Here is a 20,061-nt window from a genome sequence, read left to right on the forward strand (position 1 = left end):
CATCAGTCCAAGCTGCCAAGAGGTCTGCATTGTGCCTCCTGTTTGGGCAGCATTCTTGTGCAGTTTTAGTGTTTTCTGCTCCTTCACAGAGGCTGTGTCTATGCTACAGACCCTGTATTGGCAGTGTATGCTAGCAAAAGGTAGCCAGTGTAGCTGCATGTCTTCTTCCCAAAAGTTAGCAACTTCTTTTGTCGGCACAGTTTTGTATTGAGTTTATGTTCCTAGTTATTTTTCCTAGTCTAGTTATATTAGTGGAGCAAGCACAATTCTTTTCTGTCTATGTGCACTGCCTAGCTGAAGTTGCTTGTATAGTCCAGGCCCCAAAATAAAAGGTGCAAATCCAGCCAGCTGGGTGTCAGTGATTCCCTGACACCACAGCTACTTATTTGGTCAGATGGTTTCTATTCAGTACAGGTCTGTCTGCTATTGTTCAGCTCACTGTAGATAAGATCTCGAGATTCAGCTCACGGTCTGCATGTGAAGGATATGCAGAAGATGGGGTTTCCCTTCCTCCTTTTACCCCTGACTGTTGCTCAACTGTGAGCCACATCTAAGATCTTTTTATCAAGTACAATGGTTGACTGATGGCTCAGACACCCCCCTCATATACCGCAATCCATATAGAAACGTGATCTGTGTACTGCCGTGTTGGACGTATTTATTACAGATATTCTTGAAAACATGAGTTTTGGATTTCTTTCCTAGTATCTTCAACTCTGGCAGATATAGCAAGTGCTTGCGCTCTCTCAGTTTTCCTCCCTCTCCATCTCCTTTCCTGATTGCTAGTTAATAGATTTTCTTTATGTCACACTGCAATAATTGCCATGACAACCTTGTGTGCTGCAAGGACTTGGAAATAGCTGGAGGAGAGAAGATGACTCCCCATGTGAGTTAGGGTTGTGGTGAAAGAGGAGGAGCTGCGGTAGTCTTTAGTCAGCAAAAGCAGTAGAACGTGCCAGGTGGGCATCTGTTTAGGGCAGGTTTGCTGTCTGTCACAGTTAAAACAACGTAATTCCTCCATGGTAAAACTATAGCTTTCCTCGCGGTTGGCCCAGCTAGAGCCTGGCACGTTCCTGCTCCTCTTCATGTCTCTGCCATTTCTATGTTCACGTAAGCAGAGTTGGAACTGGGGCACCTCTGCAGAACCTCATCTGGGTCAGTGCTCTTCTGGGGTGTGTGTTTCAGCTGCAGAAGGAATCGGGACAGGTGACTTGGCTTTTGTTTGCTCTGCTGCCTTTGGGTCCCTAAAGCGTGCCTGCAGCTGTGATGCCGCAGTGCTGCACTGTGAGGCTTGGAGCTGCCAGGCCAGTCTTTACTACTTTATCCCTTTCCATGGGAGTCAACTGGAACAGGTGATTTGAAATAATGATTAGCTGGTATACGATGGGATGGAACCAAAAACAGTGGAGTTTGGAGGAATTTCATAGGGCTCAAGACCCTGTTGTAGTCTTGGACAAGCCCCTAGGGAAACCCTATCTCTTGCACAAAGAAGCATCACCTTTGTGATGAGCAGCTCCACTGTCCATGAGGGGTGAAGCTTTTCCCACAGGGAACAGAGTCTTGCTTGGGTTTAGCTCCCTGCTCATCTCAGAGCTAGTCTTGAACTTAGGTAGCTTGCTTTCAGCAGCACTATCTTTAGCTTCGTTCCCCAAGAGACTATGTGATCACACATCTTTCTTACATATGAAGTAGAAGCCTACTGGCTTCATCTAGGTGAGTCTCCAGTTTCCTGCATGTTAAGACTTCCAGCCCTTCCTTTGTGAGTGCCCAAGCCCAGTAAGTTTTCCCATCAGGAAACCTCTCCCAGCTTCCAGCTAAAAATTTTTTTTTAACCTTTGGCAACATTGCTCCTGGTGTTGTTACTTGCAGATGGATAGGAAAGCTATCTGCACTGAGTTTGCTCCTCCCTTTCCTCCAGGAGAGGCTGACAGATCTTCAGGCAGCTCATTCAGATGGGTCTGTGCTGAGGAAGGGTCTGTGTTCATACTAAACACTCTGTCAGGGCGTTAGCAATGCGATGGTGGTCACGGTCAGCATAGGTTGAAATCTGGTACACAGTGGTGGCGTTTCTACAGAAGTAGAAAATGGCACATGGGCTGGGGGAAAACTGGCAAGGGAGCTGCCACTTGGCATTTCTGGATGCTCCTGCACTTGAGTGAAAGAAAGGCTGTTACTTTTCCTTCCTAAATGGAGCTAAGGCACTGTCTACACATAGTGAACAAGGTATGTTATATACCAGCTAGTCTCACCTCCTCAAATAAGGCTTTTGGTTATACTTTGGGTTTATAGAGGTTTCTCACAGCAGGCACAGGAGACAAGTAAGCTGAAGTTGAAATGGTACCAGCCTCTAATTCCATGGCATAGGGTGGTTCCTTGTGGCTGGAGGATAGTAAAAATCCCCTGCCTGCACTGCTGCTAAACTCTGAAGGTGTGGATATAGATATATCTGATGTAGTCACCATTGAAAGTGTATTATATAGGGATGAAGTACTACTTGACACTGAGATGGGAGCCTGTTACCATGTGTGACAGCTGCTGGTTTCATCACAGCATGCCTGTGCAACATTTCCTCACTTAATATTGACTTGTCCCAGTGGACTAAATACAGATCACTGGTCGTGTCTGTTTTGATGGCCTCTGTGCGTGATTTACTTTGGTAGGTGAAACATTGCTGTCTACTGGAGACATTCACCCAAAGGAATATGATGGTGATACGGGATGCCAACCTAATATGTGCATTAATTCCTAGGGAAATGCTGCAGGAAACTGCTTTTCGGAATAGCTCAGTTTCTTAGTTTCATGAAGGCTGTAATCCAAAGGCTACATAATGACCAGTGCCATAAAGGAACTTTTCTGCATGCCCATACCCTGTCTGCCCAAGCCTGCCTAGCTTCATCTTTCGTGCTGGGTGGGTTCAAAGGAAACTGCCTGTTGATTAGAGTTCAGGCACAGCTTAATCTTCCAAGTCAGTGCAATAAGCAAAGGCATGTGATCTCAAATGGAAAAGAAACAGAACATGGATGCCACTCTGGAAACAAGGTGAAATAATTATACTCCTTATTTCCTAATTTTTAAGGTGGGTCTCAGTGTGAGTGGCACAAATGACAATATGGAGAGTACCACCCCATCCTTCCTCTGCGCCGAAAGACACTTAGCAAACACGGTGACTAAACACTAGCAGTTTATGCACAACCTTTCCTCCAGCTGAAGCCACCTGTCTCAACAGTAGAAACTGATAGTGCAAATGTCATTTGTCATCCATGAAATGGATTGATCCTTCAGAATAACTGAGTATCATGGATATATAGGAATATAGGAATCAGGCTTGTAGAAGGGTCTCATACAGGTTGGTAGGTGTCTTGTTGCTGATCATTATGTTTGAATGCTGGAAACAATTTGCAGAGGTCTTTCATTTCCAGTGACATCTGTGTTTCATATTCTCTTGTGTGGCTCTTTACAATCTAGTTACCTTTGTGATATGACTCACGATGATAAGTCACGTTTAACTTTGTTTAGGATTTGATTACTGTGTATTGATGTCTGTATCTGAAGTGCATCCTGCCACAGCAGAAGGTTTATATGTAGAGGAATAGAAATGTGCTAAGGAAATGACAAGTCCTGTGCAGCGCCTAGGAGGAAAAGCAATACTCAGACAAAATGGGTAGTTTTATATATATTTATTTTGTAGAGATTTGTTAAAACATTTCTCTTCCTCCCACTCAACTGGTGTTCAACAAACTGTACGCTAGCTAATGACAGCACCCGTTGCAGATGTTGTTACTATTTTAGTATTGCTTAGATGTTCTGACAGATACACTGCTCTGCAGTTCTTCAAAATGGAAGTTGCAAACCTAATATAAGCATGAGATGTAAATGTGCGATATGGCCATTTACTATCAGTATGATGTGAAGCTAATTTTACTTTAAACTAGGTTCAAGACAGAATGTATTATTCCTTCTTGTTGCAAGTGCATAGATTGTATGTTAATTATCATATCATGAGTCTCCAGGCTCTGGTTTCAAAAGGAAGCTAATTATTTCATCCTGCTACATGAGGATTCACACATAATTTTGTCTGGACAGCACAGTTAGCTGAACCAAACCAAGCACAATAGCTCTGTTTTGAGATAAATGCTGTGTACCTTGTTACAAGTTGATGCTGATGCTCTGGCTCTGTTTCTTTCCCAGGATGATCCTCTCACTAATCTAAACACAGCTTTTGATGTGGCTGAGAAGTATCTGGATATTCCCAAGATGCTGGATGCAGAAGGTAAAGTAGAACCCAGTGGCTTTTAACTTGCTTTTTCTCAAGAAATTTCCCACTTCTTCTAGGTGGACTTGTATTGTAAAAGAATTCAGTGACCTCTGAATGCTCCCTCCATCACCACATACTAAATGTATAGGGAAAAAGTTACAATGGAATAATGAATCACATGTTCTGATTCCCTCTTCCTCCTGTGCCCCTCAGTCTTCTGAGTCTGGTGTGGAGATCTTAACCTGGGCTTGACACACTAGGCAGAGATGAGTAACACCAGGCTATGTCCACTGCTGACTGAAGTGTTCCCTTTCAAGAATCGGGCTTAATACTGAGTTAATGTATGGTGTAGGACTGCATTCCTTTTGCTCCAGAATTTTTTTTTCTGGGCTCTTTCTGACATTACTGGCAATCTTACTTTTGGGGGCATGATATTAGTATTATAAACTGCTGCTTCTTGACTACTCAGAAGTGTAGGGCATGAAGATCCCTCACTGACTGGGTCTGGAGACCAAGGCAGAGATCCATGTTGTTCAGAGGTGCTTCTGCTACTGACTGTGATTGCTTCCCTGAGGCCACTGGGACAGCAAGGATTACTTTTCAGAGCTTTGTCAGGACCAGCTTGGCAATAGACTTTGAAGACTGTAACTCTGGAGTACAAACAACAGCCTGAAATAGTTCACTGATTGTTGGCTGTTTGCCTGAAGCCAGCTGGTTTCAATGGTAGAAGCTGTATTTCAGGCTTGGGTTGGACAAGAGAAGCAGTTAAAAGCTTTTGTTAAATAAGGGAGTGAGAGGAACAAGGGGGAAATGTGGGGATAGGACAGCTGAACCCAGTGAACCTGTATTTGGGTAACTAGGATGTTCATATTCTTAGGTAGTATTTCCCATCCCCAGGGATGAGTCTTGCTTTCCCTACATTCATCATGCTGAGGTCACAAAAAATCATGAGGTTTCTGGAGCAGATTAAAGTGCTTCCTGCCACTCTGTAGGAAATAAAGCCACCTCCAAAATAAGTGGGTCTAGCTTCAGATCTCAGCAAAGCTAGCAGGGATGAAGAGGGCCTCTTGCAGGAGCTCCCATTGCTCTTTCCTGATCACTCTCCTCCCTCATGGAGTGGAGCTAATGTGCATTCCTCCACACCATTAATTCTGATCTCTGGAAGTGTTGAGTTTCCCCTGAAACTAATGAAAGGGCCTTTGGAAATTCAAGCCATCATTGTGTTGAAATGGAGGACGGGGGCATGGAAAGGAAGGGAGAAAGCATCTTTCCTGAAGAACTGCGTGAAGGAATTGCAGTATAATACATCCATAAAAGCCATATCAACCTGCTGCCAGTTTGGATTGATTCAACCCACCGTTCACAGTAATGTTCTCAGGACGGGGAACTGCTGTGACACGAGACATGCTGACATATGGCTGCATTAGCTGGCCAGACCCTGGAAGCAATTTTATCATGAGGGAGGGGAACCAGGAGGGTGATCCTGGCTTCTGAGAGAGACACATCTTCTGGGGAATGCTGGGAAGCCCTGTGGAGTTGCTATGACAAGCATATACCCCAGCAGGCCTCCTGGACAGTTGTGGTTCTCCCTCTCCTTTGCTTTCCTCCCATCAGTTGATTATGCTCTTAACGTGAGGTTTTTTTTGACAGACATTGTTGGAACTGCCCGTCCTGACGAGAAAGCCATCATGACCTATGTTTCTAGCTTCTACCACGCCTTCTCAGGAGCCCAGAAGGTATCGCAGGATCCCAAGCTCCCTCCACAGAGCACACCTGGTGCCGTTGCTAATGTCCAAACCTTTTTTTCTTTCTCTCTCTCCTCTCTAGCTACGGGCATCTTTATTATTATGTTCTTGGTAGAGTTGGCTGTTGGTTCAAAGTGGTGCCCCAGACATAATACGTGGGGCGAGGGAGCCAGGAGTCCCATTTCCCTATAGTCAGTGGTACTTCCAGTGGCACTTACGTATGCCAGCACCTTGGCACGCACACAAATCTGAGGAAGTGGGGAGCTCTGCCTTCTCCATTTGCCTTCCGAACTGCTGCCCTGACAGCCAAGGACCTGCACTCCCTGTTCCTGGGAAATCTGAACTAGGATGCTTGGTCTAGCAAAGGGGAGACCACTACATAGATGCTCTGCTCAGCAGGACGCTGCAACCTGCCCCCACTGGAAACAATGCTGATACCTATTCACTTTTTTTTTTCTTTTTCAAAGAGAAACAGGGCTGACTTAGTGGTTTTATGAAGGGTTCAGTGAATACCCAAAGCTTTATCTTTTACCTTACGTATGCTGCAGGTTCCCGCACCCTTGCTTCAAGGTCTGAACCTGCTGCTTTCTCAAGTTGTGCCACAAATTCAGTCCCAGTTCACCTGGGGCTTATAAAGCATGTCTAACGAGTACGTCCGTGGTAATTTTGCAAACTGAGCATTGCTTATCATGACTGAGATGCCTGGTTTTGTTCATTTGTTTCTTTTTTTCCTCTTTTTCTCACGCACCATGCTGGAAATTGGGCAGCTGAGTCCTTGCTGTGTCTGGCTTAGCCATTTTCCTGTTGGTAATGGAATCACTTAAGGAAAACATTTTGTGGGTGAAACCTTGTAAACATCTCTCACCAAAATCAAGCAGCCGCCTGTACTTCAGTGCCGTAGGAACAGGCAGTGCATGTTGCAGCAGAGCAGATACTGTGTAGGAAGTGCGCTGCGTAGGAAGGCTCTGATCTCTAGCTCCTTGGCGTACAGAAAGGCCTTGAGCGCGGGCGTTCAAACCTCCAAACAGCCTGTTTGCATCCTTGGGCCGGGCCCCCAGACCGCAGCTGTGAAGGTGCAGAGCCCGGATCCTCAGCTCGGGATCCCCCTGGATTGGGCAGGTGGGAGGGAGGGATGCCGCTTTGAGCCACAAGCCAACGCTGCTAGCCACCTTCTGATCCGAATTCCCAGCTCTCCGCATGGAAATCTGTTTGGCCTGTCCTGCAATGCATGATGGGAAGTTTTCTCCCCCTCTCTCACGCCACCCATGACTGTTTTGTTTTATTCTATGTGCTGCTTCTTACTTTATCCTTTCAACCTCTTTTCCTTCTCTGCACAGATATTATAGGCACGCTAAGGCCGGATGAGAAGGCCATAATGACCTATGTCTCATGTTACTACCACGCCTTCTCAGGGGCGCAGAAGGTGAGACTTTACTGCTAACAACCCCCTCCCCTCTCCCTGCCCTGCCCACCGTTCCTCTCCACCGAGGAACGCACCAGACCTCCCATCCGCCCCAGGGCATTTGCAGGGAAGCCCAATGCATCCAGCGATGCACTTGGATGTGCCATCTGTAGTCTTGCTGAAAAAGTGATGTAAATGTCCTTTCAGACAGACTTGAGCTGCTCCTTCCCTCCAGTTTCACACCCCAGCGGTGGAGAAAGCATTTGGTAAAGCTGGCATTGAAACGTGAATGAATGTCTGCTCTGAGAGAGTCAGTACCCTTTCAGTGACTAGTGGGCATCATCCTGGCCAGGCGATGTGCCTCCAGAAGTACCACGATCAAATCAGCCTACTCCGGGAAATCACAGCCTGTCCTCCTTCAGGTGCCATCCTGCCTTTCACACTCAGCCCATGCTAGGTCAGTGGTCTTACCCTAGGCTGAATCATCTGTGAGCTGGTTACATAGCACTTTTGTGCTCCAGCCACAAAGTCCATTCCTACTAGGCCTTGACCTTTCCCAAACTCACACGCTTCTCCATTCCTTGCTTCTCCCTGGTCATTCTCCTCTGTTTCCCAAACCACCTACATGTTTTATTTCTCTTTCCTCTGCTTTAGCCATTTCCATAACTTCAGTCCTTCTTCCTCTGCTTCCTCTTTACTCCAAAGTCTCTTTGCCCGGCATCGGGACATTTGTCCTCAGAGGAACCAAATAGTTACAGTTCGCCTTTGGGCAACAGCAATTTCCCTGCAATCCTTTGAATAGAAGAAAAAGATCCATCCTTTCCTCCCATGCCATAGCCTGGCTGGGCTGCAGCCTTTCCACAAGATCACTGCTAATTTCAGATTGTAGGCTTTGGAACGATAAAATCCAAAGTTCAAGACTGCATTCTTCATATTAGGAACAGTTATAAAATCTCCCTGTTTCACCCAGCCACAACTTCTTTATCTCACTAGGCCTTTTCTCTTTGAGACACAGTCCATGCGTTGCCCAGCTTGAGGCCTAACTTGACTCCTGGAAGAGTCCATCTCTTCTGTACAAAGCAGTGCTGATGGTTGCAGCGTTGATGCTGATACCATGCTGATGCTGGCTTTCAGAGGGCAAACGCAGGCAGTAGGTTCCAGGAAGCAGCTCTTTAGTTCAAGCTTTTTGTTCTATGCCCTGTTTCATATAAATCACGTGATACTGTCTTGTTTCCGAGGAACTGGGAATATGTCCCACAGCAGTGCAGTAGACTTGCCCGTTTGGCATAATTTTTGTAGTCATGACTTTTCTGCTAGGATGCTGCTTTGTGAATAGTTTGAAACCCTTAAGACCAGACTGCAAGCTCTGGCCAGCTGATGCTTGCCCAGGAAGACTGTAGTCTCAGAACTCATGCCAGCCTGGTGATAAGGCCTGCTGTTTGCCAGGTGCCCCTGAGGGACTGCTCCATGCTGTCTGCTTAACCTGAAGAACTCCAGATTGAGGAAACAGCAAACCACAATATGAGGAGGGTTGTGGCCTGCTGCAGGAGCAGCCATGCCCCTCGCCAATCCCTTCCTCTTCTCTCTGCGCCCATTCCATGATTTGGAAACCTGCTCAGCAGGTCCCATGCTCTCATCAGCAATTTAGGTGGATGCTAGGTCTCCTGGGATAACTGAAAACAACCTTTTACTGGCTCAGGACCTGAGCCAAGTAGCTGGGGCAAGAACTAGACATGGAGCTTCTTCGTTATTAAAGCTTCAATCCTGTGTAGTCTAACTGGCTTACAGGGAAGATTAAAGATTTAATCATTTATTAATTTTTTAGCAGTCCTGATGGGCCAGCAACTCAACTGTGCCCTGGCAGGAGGGGCACAGCTCCTTTTTGGAGCTGCCCTAGCTGTACATTAGGCAGCTGCTGAGTGACACAGATTCAAACCCCCAGGCAAATGCAAAGTGATTACTGAGTACAAGCCCCAGCCCAGATTGTAATGTGTTGCCGCCTCATGCATGGTTAGGTGACTTACTGTGATATCGCTCCATTTTTCATTCAGATTTTTCATTACTGCCACCAGTCCTGAAGGGGAAGTCCCATGAGCCGCTTTCTGCTTCTTTCACTCTCTTATACTGAGCCTTTGAAGGTACAGGGTCCCCAGCCTGACATGTGTGTGTAGATGGCTGCTTTTTCTTTATGCCATTTTTTTATATATAGATATATATATTTGTAGGTATACTTGCTTTGGTTGGTTTGCTTGTTTTCTAACCGCTTCTGACTTTCACACTAAATGCATGCAACTACTGGTTGGCTTAATATTTTGTAAACTTGATTTCTGGGGTGAAAATTTCTAACTAATGTTTTACCATTTTATTAAGAGATTGTGTTTGGCATACAGTATTCTGCAGTGGTCCTCTGAGGCCAGAGGACAGCAACAGGCAGGCATCTTCCCTTTGTAGTGCACTGTGGGAATGCCTTCCTTTATGATCCTCCTCAGCCAAGAGACCTGGATCCATGAGCTAGAGAGACAGCTAACTCCACTTCCATCCTAAGCAGTCCAAGTCAGGGTTGAGAAGTACAGAAAAGACAAAAGGCAGAGAAATTACTGCTACTTTGGCTATTCAGATTTCCATTTTGAGTCCACTAAACAGCACATGCACATCACACAGCAGTGTGGTATCAAGCCGAATGCCCTGGGCTTGCCCTCCCCACGATCTCCGAGTGCAAGTAGTATAATGTGTCAGCACGATGCTGCACTGAAGCTGATCAGCTCACAGGTTCTCTGAGAATGCAGCTTCCAGACCCCAGGATGGTGCATCTTCTCAGTGCTGCTCCATGCCTTGTGGGCATCCTGGCTTGTTTGGAGCCAGCATGAGCATCCTAAATGCATCATTGCCTTTAGCAGCATGGGGAAGCCAAAATGGCTTTTTCCACTCCACTAATGAAGGTGTAGGGGGAGCTTCCTTGGCCTCATGTAAACATCGTAGTGTGCCACTCTTCTTTTACCTGAAAGCGTTTCGCTGAGGTTGCCATCACCACAGATCAGCTCATTAGCAGTAGTGTGGGAGGTATTTGTGGAGGTTACCTGAAAGTATGGGGATCCTTTTGTCCTACCTTGCTCAGAGCAAGTCAGTGTAACGTGTTGCTCATGACATTAATGGTGATAGTGGCCACAGAGCCTTTCCTGCTGCTGCAGCAGCAGCAGCACACTGTTGCATAGAGCAGTCTGGAGTAGGCAAGAACCATTGGGAAGCAAGTACTGGTAGGGGAGAGAAAGCCTCTACACTTCAGCCATTAGGATAATACAAATAACGTAATTGCTGACATTCAGAGGGCTTTTGTGTTTGAACAGATGTTCAACATGCATATATACACACACATATTTAAAAACATGGGCAGCTGGAGGAAATCTATCGTCGGATACATGTAAATATACCTCCGCGAAATGGGGTCTCTCCTGCACAGCTGGCTGCTGCTGCAGTGAGCTCCTGGGGTGGAAAAAGAAGAAAGTTAAGAATGTGCAGGGAGCTTCTCTTCTGGGACAATTGAGATAAACATTTGGCACCACCAGTTCCCTGCAGTCACTAGGCGCATCATGGTAGGGCTCTGGCAATGTCTTTTTGACATACTATTTGGTCCCATGTCTATAAAGTTTTCTCTGGATATCAAAAAGCACTCCATTAAAGTACAAACTTTAGTTAAAAACAGATCAAAGTACAAGCTTTCTTAAATGTAACCATCATTTGCACTTTTTGCAGATTTTTTTTTTAAGTGAAATTGGTCTTTCTCCTGTACAGGTCCCTCTGATGTGTTTTAAATTAGTTAATATCTGTGTATCTGCTAGCTGGCCCGCTTTAGTGAAGGGACAGATGACTGAATATATGTTTTTACAGCTTCTTACAAATGAATAAGATTGTCAGATCTCCTGGGACCTTAGCAATCCATACATCACTGTATAGCCTATGACTTTACTGCTATTCTTGCTGCCTCGCATCAGCTGCAAAAATTAGAGGATTTTTCTCAAATAGCCTTGGAGATTGAATAAACAGATAAGAAAAGGCCTTTTAAAAATAGAAGAAGGTTGAAACTTGCCAGCTATAAGCTCAGCAAAACTTCTTTTGGCATCAGTCCCACACATAGTTTTAAGGCAGGACGCAGCATTCGCAATTGGTCTGTTGTAGTGTTAGCGTGTACCCTCTCCTCTTCATCTCCACTTAGCCTCTGTGAGGAGGACTACTCCATAGGGGTCCTGTGGCTAGCCCTAGCACCTTCCCCAGGCGCCAGGGCGATAGCTGTACTGTGGTAAGAGGGTGCTGAGCAATCCCCTGACACCCATCACAGGGGCACATCCTCCAAGGCTTTGTGGCATGGCACCCACCATGATAATGGTAAAAGGAGCTGATATCCACAGATACATGCTGTGCAAGGATCAGCCTGCTGTATGTTCCCCATGCCAAACACATGCATGGCACTCCAGGGCAGACTGACTGCTCCTGAGTTCATAGCTGGGATTTTTCTGATCCTTACTTTGTTCCAAATTCATGTTTTAACATGTTCAGCTCCCTGCAGAGAACAAGGTTTTGGTCCCACAATGGAAAAAAACCCAAAAAACTGAATGGTAACAAGAGGCTCTTTTTTGGTGAGACTCGTTTTGGGAGAGTAAGCAGAAAGATTACCCAGAAAGGGAAGAAAAATAATCCTCTTCTCAGCTGGATCATGAGACCCTGAATATATGGTAGGTGTCATGTGGCAAGATGCTGGAGGAGGTGGCCCTGTAATGAGTGCCAGAAATACAGGGAAAGCTCGAAGACAGCTCTGCTGGGCAGAATTTAAGGTTAAGAGGAGTATCTACCACTTTATCTTCCAAACAAAATCAGGGATTTTCCAAAGTCCAGTCTATGGATTAACTCTGTTTAGGTAGTTCTTTCCTGGGGTAAAAGCATGTAGAGTGTCTCATCAGCTTGACACCACTCACTTACTGGTGTTGCAGCTCTGAATGCTGGTGAGGGGAGTGGAGATGGTGGCAGAACCCCCCCGTCTTTTTAAAGAGGCAGCCAGGGTCCCTCTGGTAGGAAGCAAACAACAGGACCCTCTCGTAGGAGCAGCTTCAGAAAAGGCATAGGAATGTGGTTGTCTCACAACACATAGGGTGGGATCAGTAGAGCTGGGAATCTCTGAAGGAATGTATTCACCTGAGAAAGGAAAAATAAATTATTATAGAAGGTCAGAAAGAAAGCAAAGAGGTCAGGACAGACATTTCGAAGTGCAGACAGGTTGCTAGAGCCAAGGGTAGGAGACTTTACCCACAGGTATGTAGCAGGAAGCTAAGCTGCAAGCTTTGGTTTATTTTTTTTTCACACTTTTCCCTTCTTCTGTTTTTCTTCTCTTCGTCAGGCGGAGACAGCAGCAAATCGTATCTGCAAGGTGCTGGCAGTCAACCAAGAAAATGAACAGCTCATGGAAGACTATGAAAAACTGGCCAGTGATGTAGGTGTCCATTGTGCTGTTAGTTTCTGGGTGGTGGTATGTGGAAAGGAATTGCATTTAACGCTGATAACTAATCTTGGGGAATCCTATTGGCCCATGTTTCCCTGGAAAATTATTTTTTTTCCCCTTCTAGCTTGAGAAAAATTAAAGATCAAACTTACCTTAAAGGCAAGAGCAATCTACTTTAAAACAGAGAGCTTCCGTAGAGAAGCTTTGAGTTTCTCAGTTTATTAAGAGCAGCCGCAGAAATGCTAAAATTAAAGGAAAATCAAGCTGATTTAACTTGCATTCCTCAGGACTGTACAACTTTGTAGCCTTTCATACAAATTGTATGCCTATATACTGCAGAAGTCAGGAATTGGATCAGAGAGAATGGAAGTTAGAGATAATTAAGGAAAGAAATACGCATTTGCTGATAGTTGGAAAGAATCTGTGTAAGATACAAGCTGGAAGCTGCTTTGGTTAACTGAGAAGGCTGAAAGACTGACAGCTGTGAAACTACAGAAGTGACCAAATGTGGACTGGAGTATGTTTGTGGAAGATAAGTAGGGAGGGGAAGATGGAGAACAGAAGGGCAAACATAGCCCATGAGCCTGGTTTCAGCCTGGTCTGAAAAGCATAGGACACTACTCCACTCACACTATAGACTGCCCATTGCATTAGCATTTTGCCAGCTCCCCAAATAGGTTTGCTAAGGACGGATATTCAAAGAGCAACACTGACTTCAAGGAAGCTAGAGTGGCAAAAGTGTAACTGGAGGCAAGAACTTGATTTCTCCTGTCAGACCCTTCCGGAGATAATGTGACTTACAGCATCCTTTAGTTATGCAACAGTCCAGCAAAACTCTAAGGCTTTAGCGGAATCTGAGGACATAGTTTGGTCTTGATTGTGCGAAAGCTATGCCTTAAGCATGTTGGATTGGCAGTGCTGCAACAAGCAGTACTACTTAGTGTGGTAGGGAATGGGCTGCTCATTAAAAAAAAAGTACTTCCAAAAAAGCTGGCAAACTTTTCTTTACAAGCCCTGCTGGTGGCAGAATCTTTCTGACAGCAAACATAAAAAGTAAACAGTCCCTAATGAGATCAGAACAACACCTGTAGTTTTAACACAATTTTCAGTTCAAGGCTTCTTGTCGTTGCTCTTTCCAGCTGCTGGAGTGGATCCGTCGCACCATCCCCTGGCTGGAGAACCGGGCCCCAGAGAACACCATGCAAGCCATGCAGCAGAAGCTGGAGGACTTCCGGGACTACCGCCGCCTGCACAAGCCCCCCAAGGTCCAAGAGAAGTGCCAACTTGAGATCAATTTCAACACCTTGCAGACCAAACTGCGGCTCAGCAACAGGCCAGCCTTCATGCCTTCAGAAGGGAAAATGGTCTCGGTGAGTGGGGTTAACTGCTCAAATATACCCCAACCATGCCTAAAAAATGGGACTCCTTTTCTGCCCATGGGTGGGCAGAGCATGCCCACCTTTAGAGTGAGCTACTCTATGGTAGGAAGCCTACAGAATATAGTTCAGTGAGGCCATAATAAGAGAGGATCAAGCAATCATTGCTTCCCTGTATCTAAACCACACTCTGAGGCTCTTCACAAGTTGCATGCCTTTATGAGGAGATGTCTGGGTGCCTCTCATTCTTTCTGATTCAGAAATGGTTGGGTTTTGTTAACGTTTCACGTGGGGGAGTGTTTAAAGAGGGACTCTTGTGCAGACAGGTATATCCTGACACTGCTAGTCCTGCTTAAGTCTGGGACTTTGTCTTTCTGACCTGTCTGCACAACACTGTGAGATGAAAAGCCTACACTCACTCCCTCCAACCAACTGCAGCCATGTAGCTCACTGAGACTAATGCTGACGAACATCTTCCCCCCATCTTCTAACCTGCCGTTTCTTCTCATGTTCCTGTCTCTAGGATATAAACAATGCCTGGGGTGGCCTAGAGCAGGCTGAGAAGGGCTATGAGGAGTGGTTGTTGAATGAGATCCGGAGGCTAGAGAGGCTGGATCACCTGGCAGAGAAGTTCCGGCAGAAGGCGTCCATTCATGAGTCCTGGACAGATGGTAATGCCAACCTACATGCTTCCTATTGCCTGACATAGTGCTGTCCGTTATGTAGGGAGGAAGAGATGGATTGTACGTGGGTCCTTCCATGAGATTTTCCTCTCGAGAAGGCTAGGTTAATTTCTTATTTTATTAGAAAATAATGTATGAAAATCAGCTTGATCTCTGTTCTGCTACATCATGCAGCCACATCGGCATTCCCTAACTGTGGCAAAGTGAGAACTTTGGATAGAAGAGAGCTACAGAGCAGAGGAAAAGTTACCGTACAGTAAATGCTACAGTTGGCCTTCACAGGACCAGCATAGCCGTTTGCACATACTGAGACGAGTCCAGTATAAACTGTGACAACACTGGCTTGAGCTGCACTATGTGCCCTTCTCTGTTGTTAATGGCAAACTCACACTCCGCAGTTTGAAAGTGAGGACTGTGCATCTCTAGACCAGCACGCATGAGGGCAAGCCTCGGGCAGGGTGTCTGGAGTTGGGCAGATGCCCTTTTGAGGGCCTCCAGGGCTGCCTCTGTGGCCGGGAGCTGGCTTTGGTGGCATTGGGTCCTGCCCTTCATTCTCCTGTCCTTTGGCTCCCTCCCCAGGTAAGGAAGCAATGCTGCAGCAGAAGGATTACGAAACTGCTACCCTCTCGGAGATAAAGGCCCTGCTGAAGAAACACGAGGCCTTTGAGAGTGACCTGGCTGCACACCAGGACCGCGTGGAACAGATTGCTGCTATTGCACAAGAGCTGAAGTACGGCACCCCGGCGCACGTCCCATCCTTGGGGCCAGAGAGGCTTAATCAGCTTTGCCCTCTGCCCTCTGGAGAGCCATAAATCAATCCCCATACAAAAATGCTGGGAAGTCCCTGTGTTTCCAAACAGTATCTAGGATACTGCTCTCCAGTATCCGGATGCACCAGAAGAGCAGGCCAGAAAACAGATTAGTCGTGGGTGCTGATGAGGGGGCGGCAGAATTATATTCCCAAGCCAAGTTTCCATCCTCTTCCAGCTCGTTATGCTGCTGTGAACCCTTCCCTAAAGAGTCTGACCTGCCGCTTGTGCCTGCTAGGTTTCAGAGTTGTAACGCCATCATACTTGTCCAGGAACGGAAGGAAACAGCAGAGGATAGCAGGCTCTCAGTCTGCTCTCTCTTATCAAAAAAATTCCTCCTTATTCTGGCAGGAAAAAAATCTGCTGATGCTTGAGCCCATTGTGGCCTCTGCTGCCACCCCAGGCCCTTTGCCCCAGGAGTACTGCACCACGTGGACTCCGGTCGGCACTTGCTCCAGGGTATCCCCACAGCAGCTCAGCTCCCTCCCTGTTACCCCCAGCTTGGAAACTTTCACCTCCATTCCTTTTCCTGGAGTGATGAATGATGCAGGTTACCAGGAGAAATGGGGTCTCCTCAGGGTGGGAGATCGATTGCTAGGGATAGCAGGCAGGTAAAGAGCTGGCCTCTGCAGCACAGGGAGAGAGATTTTGAAACCCGGCATGTTTCTTGGCAAAAACAATCTGAACAACTTGGCTTTGACTTTGTTTCCTATTTTAAAAATATTTATATATCACACTGGCCTATCTCAAGTTAGTGTCTGGGCTAAGATCAGTACTCTTGGGCTGAAGGACTGTTTTTCTCAAAAAAATCAGGATTATTGGATCAAGATCATTATCTCCTTTAACAACGCAGATTTACAGAATTGCTCCCTTGTCCACTGGAGGATTGACCTTGGAAGAGGAGGAGGGTTCAAGGCAATCCTCCATGTCAGTAAGATTAAAACCGAGGCTGGCTAGTCAGCAAGCATTAGCTGACCTGCCACTTCCAAAGCACATGCTACATGCCAGCCAAAGCAGCTGTAGCTCTAAGAGCAAAAGGGAAGGCTGGGCCCTAAGCTGGGGGAGAGGTGATTTCTTCCGAAGTGTGAGAACAGCAGGCTCTGCCATCCTTCCAAAAGCCATCTTCCATCTCAGCAAAGAGGCCATGCCCTGAAAAACCATGGCTGAGCTCTTTTCTCCCCCAGAGATACACTGCCACGGAGATGGAGAGGGTCTGGAGGAAGCCACTGCAGCTGCCCGTGCCAGGCGTGTTTTGCGGCACAGCACGTTCCACTCCCCAGCAGTAGTGGTCCAGCACGGGTGTGTTACAAGCTGGGCTTTCAGAAGCAGTTCTTTCATCTGCAGTGCTGGCTCTGCAGCAAAGTAGATCAAGGAACTGATCTGGATTAAAAACCCAGCAAAGAAAAAGTTATTTTTAGCCCAGATCAGTTTCCTGACTAGTTTACTGCAAGACTTCACCAACAGTTGTGCCCACACACCTCAGGAGGGCAATACAATGGTGGGAAGAAACAACGCTGCGGGAGGGAAGAGGAAACTGTTTAAACCTGCATTACTGCTTAGAGAAATGCTCATCAGATGGCCCAGGGTCACTCAGTAGCCCAGTGAGTTATTCTGCTTTCTCTTTCGAGGCTGACACTTTCCAGCTTGGCTGGTCTCCCTCTGCCTACAGGTTTCTCCCTCTTTGACCATATGCAGAACCAGGAGCACAAAGCAATGCAAGACCACAAGCTTCAGCTTACTCCCCTGCTCTCCTTTCCCCAGCCATACTCTTTACCAGCCCGTCTTCAATGAGTGCCAGCCTATAGACATCTCAGCAAAGCGCTTCCTGTCAGGCATATAGGAGAGAAACCTACACTGTAATTCTGGGATTGTCCTAAATAAATGAATGGATTGTTTAATTTAGCTATTCCTTGCCACCCGTACTATGCAACTCTTAGAACGATCTTAAGCAGTTTCTTTGCACACAAAATAAAATCTTAGCTGCCCATTCTGATGTACAAGATGCAGGTAGTTAGGCTGCATGATGTTCTTAAGCAGAATACAGGGGCATATTGCTCTGCTCATAATCTGTTTATTCCCAGTTTGAGCAAAAGCCTATACTCCCTTCCCCCAGTGCCAAGTTATTCCCATCAGGCAGCCAGCACCAGTGTTTGTTGAGGCCTTGGGTGGTGGTTGTTTTTCTTCCTGTTCTGTGCTGTTTGATGTACCATAACATACAGTGTCTCCAAAACTAGATACTGCTGTCTTCCTGCCTTGCTTTACTTGCAGAGACCGTGAGCTCTTTGTCTGAATCTGTCCTCGTGGCAGATAAAGATTTCTAATGGGTTTCTCTTTCTTCTCCAAAAGGTCTTTATTTGACTTCTTGTCCTTTTTTCCCCCACCCTTTATAGTGAGCTGGACTATTACGACTCTCCCAGTGTCAATGCCAGGTGCCAGAAGATCTGTGATCAGTGGGATAATCTGGGTGCCCTAACCCAGAAACGTAGAGAAGCCTTGGAGGTGAGATGTGTTACAAGTTGGACCTTTGGGACTACGTGGGTAGGTCATTTGTGGGAAGCAAGCTGCAGTGGGCACAAGCAACCAATTTCAGCTCTTTTGTGCACTCCTAGAACATCCCGGACTGTAAACAAGGGCTACATTTCAGTATATTTAGCCTGCTTTTCCCCTTCCAGCCCAATTATAGTGCCATTTGTTTCCTCAGGCTATTGATTTATTTCTACTTTTCTGTGTTTTGTGATTTTGTTCTGCTTGAAAAGACTGCCCTTGTTTTGTTTTATTTCAAAGGACCTCAGATTTTTCCCTCAGAGGAAAAAATCCATCCTGTGTGTAATCTCTTAACGGCAGAGAGACTTTTACTGTAGTGCCATCCTGGGAGCACCAAGGAGGTCTGAAAGGAAGGAGCAGCTCAGACAACCCACATATCTATGTGATTATTCTTCTCTAACCATCTTTCCTGATTTTCTTTCTTTTTTTTTGTGCATGCCCAGAGGACAGAGAAGCTACTGGAAACAATTGACCAGTTGTACCTGGAATATGCCAAACGAGCTGCCCCTTTCAATAACTGGATGGAAGGGGCCATGGAAGACCTGCAGGACACGTTCATTGTTCACACCATTGAGGAGATCCAGGTACAGAGTAGTCATTTGCACCAGTCAGGCTGGGATAGAGAGAAGTCAGGGATCCTCTGGATTCCTAGTGGTGCCGAATTTGTAGGTCATGTTTTGGTGCTTCTGCTCTAGTGAGAGTGCCTTAGCAAGAGAAACAAAAAGGAGTATGTTTTTCCCTGATTTCCTCCAAAAACCTGGATCTGAATAGGTATGAAACATGCTCACACCATCCTAGCTGGACACAAAGAACTGAAAGTGGATTTTTCAGTGTAACTCCAGAGTCCTATTAATGAAAGCGTGAAATTTGAGAGACTCTTTTAGGGTCTTGTGGGTTTTTTTTAACCCACATGAGCAAAGCTTAATGCTGCTCACAGGTTCTGCAGGTCAGTTGTCTCATATAATGTCATGTCCAGGTCATTTGGTCCTATGTGATAGGATGTGCCGTGAGGGCAGTTGTTGAGCTGCCAGCTGGGTTTCGGTGCTGAGCACAAGAAAAATTAGAATTGTCCACTTTGGTTGTGGATTACCATTTGAAGCGAGAGTCTTCTTGCCTCCTGCAAGATAACAGAGACAGTATCTCAGTTTTCCCCCTTCTGAAAGGGTGTTACAAAACCAACTTGAGCTATCTACAGGTAATTTTCAGACCTTTGAGAGCAGAAATTACTCTTCCCTGGGTTGCAGTGGGGACTTTCTATTTCTCCTGCTTGATGGGCTCGTGGAAAGAATCCAAGTCAGCTCTTTGCAGGAATGGCTGACAGCAACGTGGCCATCAGTGAGGCAGTGAATGGGAGACCAACAGGGGACACTATGCAGCCAGGGGGGCAGAGGGGTAGGGAAATAGCCCTAGCCTGGTATCAGCTCTGTTACTGAGCTGCTACTTGTTTCTTCCACTTTTCCCTCCTGAACAAAGGGGTTCATTAAGTCTTTCATAATGCAGAACAAATCTGAACGGCATTTAAACACTTCCATCATCTCTTTGTGACTGTTTGCAGTATCTTTCCCAGCCCCTCAGACTTGCATTACATCTCTATGGCCACTGCAGCAGCTGCGAAGTAATGAGTCACCATGTAAGGAAGCAATTTTACAAAAAGTAGTTACAGTGTGTGTGTTAGAGAGTGGTCAACCATGCGGTTTACTTTCATTCCCTCTTCTGTCCACACTGTTCCTTGATTATCCCTGCACGTGCCTCTCTGTCC

General features: G+C 46.2%; 1 protein-coding gene across 6 annotated transcripts in view; it reads left to right on the forward strand.

The window, feature by feature from the left end:
• The window catches only part of ACTN1 (actinin alpha 1), a 93,140-nt gene that overhangs the window by 62,043 nt on the left and 11,036 nt on the right, over nt 1–20,061 (forward strand). For 3 of the 6 annotated variants that reach the window (XM_050898379.1, XM_050898381.1, XM_050898382.1), the window contains exons 7-14: nt 4,189–4,270; nt 5,906–5,991; nt 12,789–12,881; nt 14,030–14,260; nt 14,790–14,937; nt 15,529–15,679; nt 18,149–18,257; nt 18,746–18,886. In XM_050898379.1, coding sequence (XP_050754336.1) covers nt 4,189–4,270; nt 5,906–5,991; nt 12,789–12,881; nt 14,030–14,260; nt 14,790–14,937; nt 15,529–15,679; nt 18,149–18,257; nt 18,746–18,886 — 1,041 coding nt within the window. Of the gene's footprint in view, nt 1–4,188; nt 4,271–5,905; nt 5,992–7,337; nt 7,424–12,788; nt 12,882–14,029; nt 14,261–14,789; nt 14,938–15,510; nt 15,680–18,148; nt 18,258–18,745; nt 18,887–20,061 lie in introns of all 6 variants that reach the window. The other 3 variants (XM_050898385.1, XM_050898384.1, XM_050898383.1) reach the window with 2 other exon arrangements.

Source organism: Gymnogyps californianus, chromosome 5, assembly GCF_018139145.2.
Source record: "Gymnogyps californianus isolate 813 chromosome 5, ASM1813914v2, whole genome shotgun sequence".
Classification (NCBI taxonomy): Eukaryota; Metazoa; Chordata; class Aves; order Accipitriformes; family Cathartidae; genus Gymnogyps; species Gymnogyps californianus.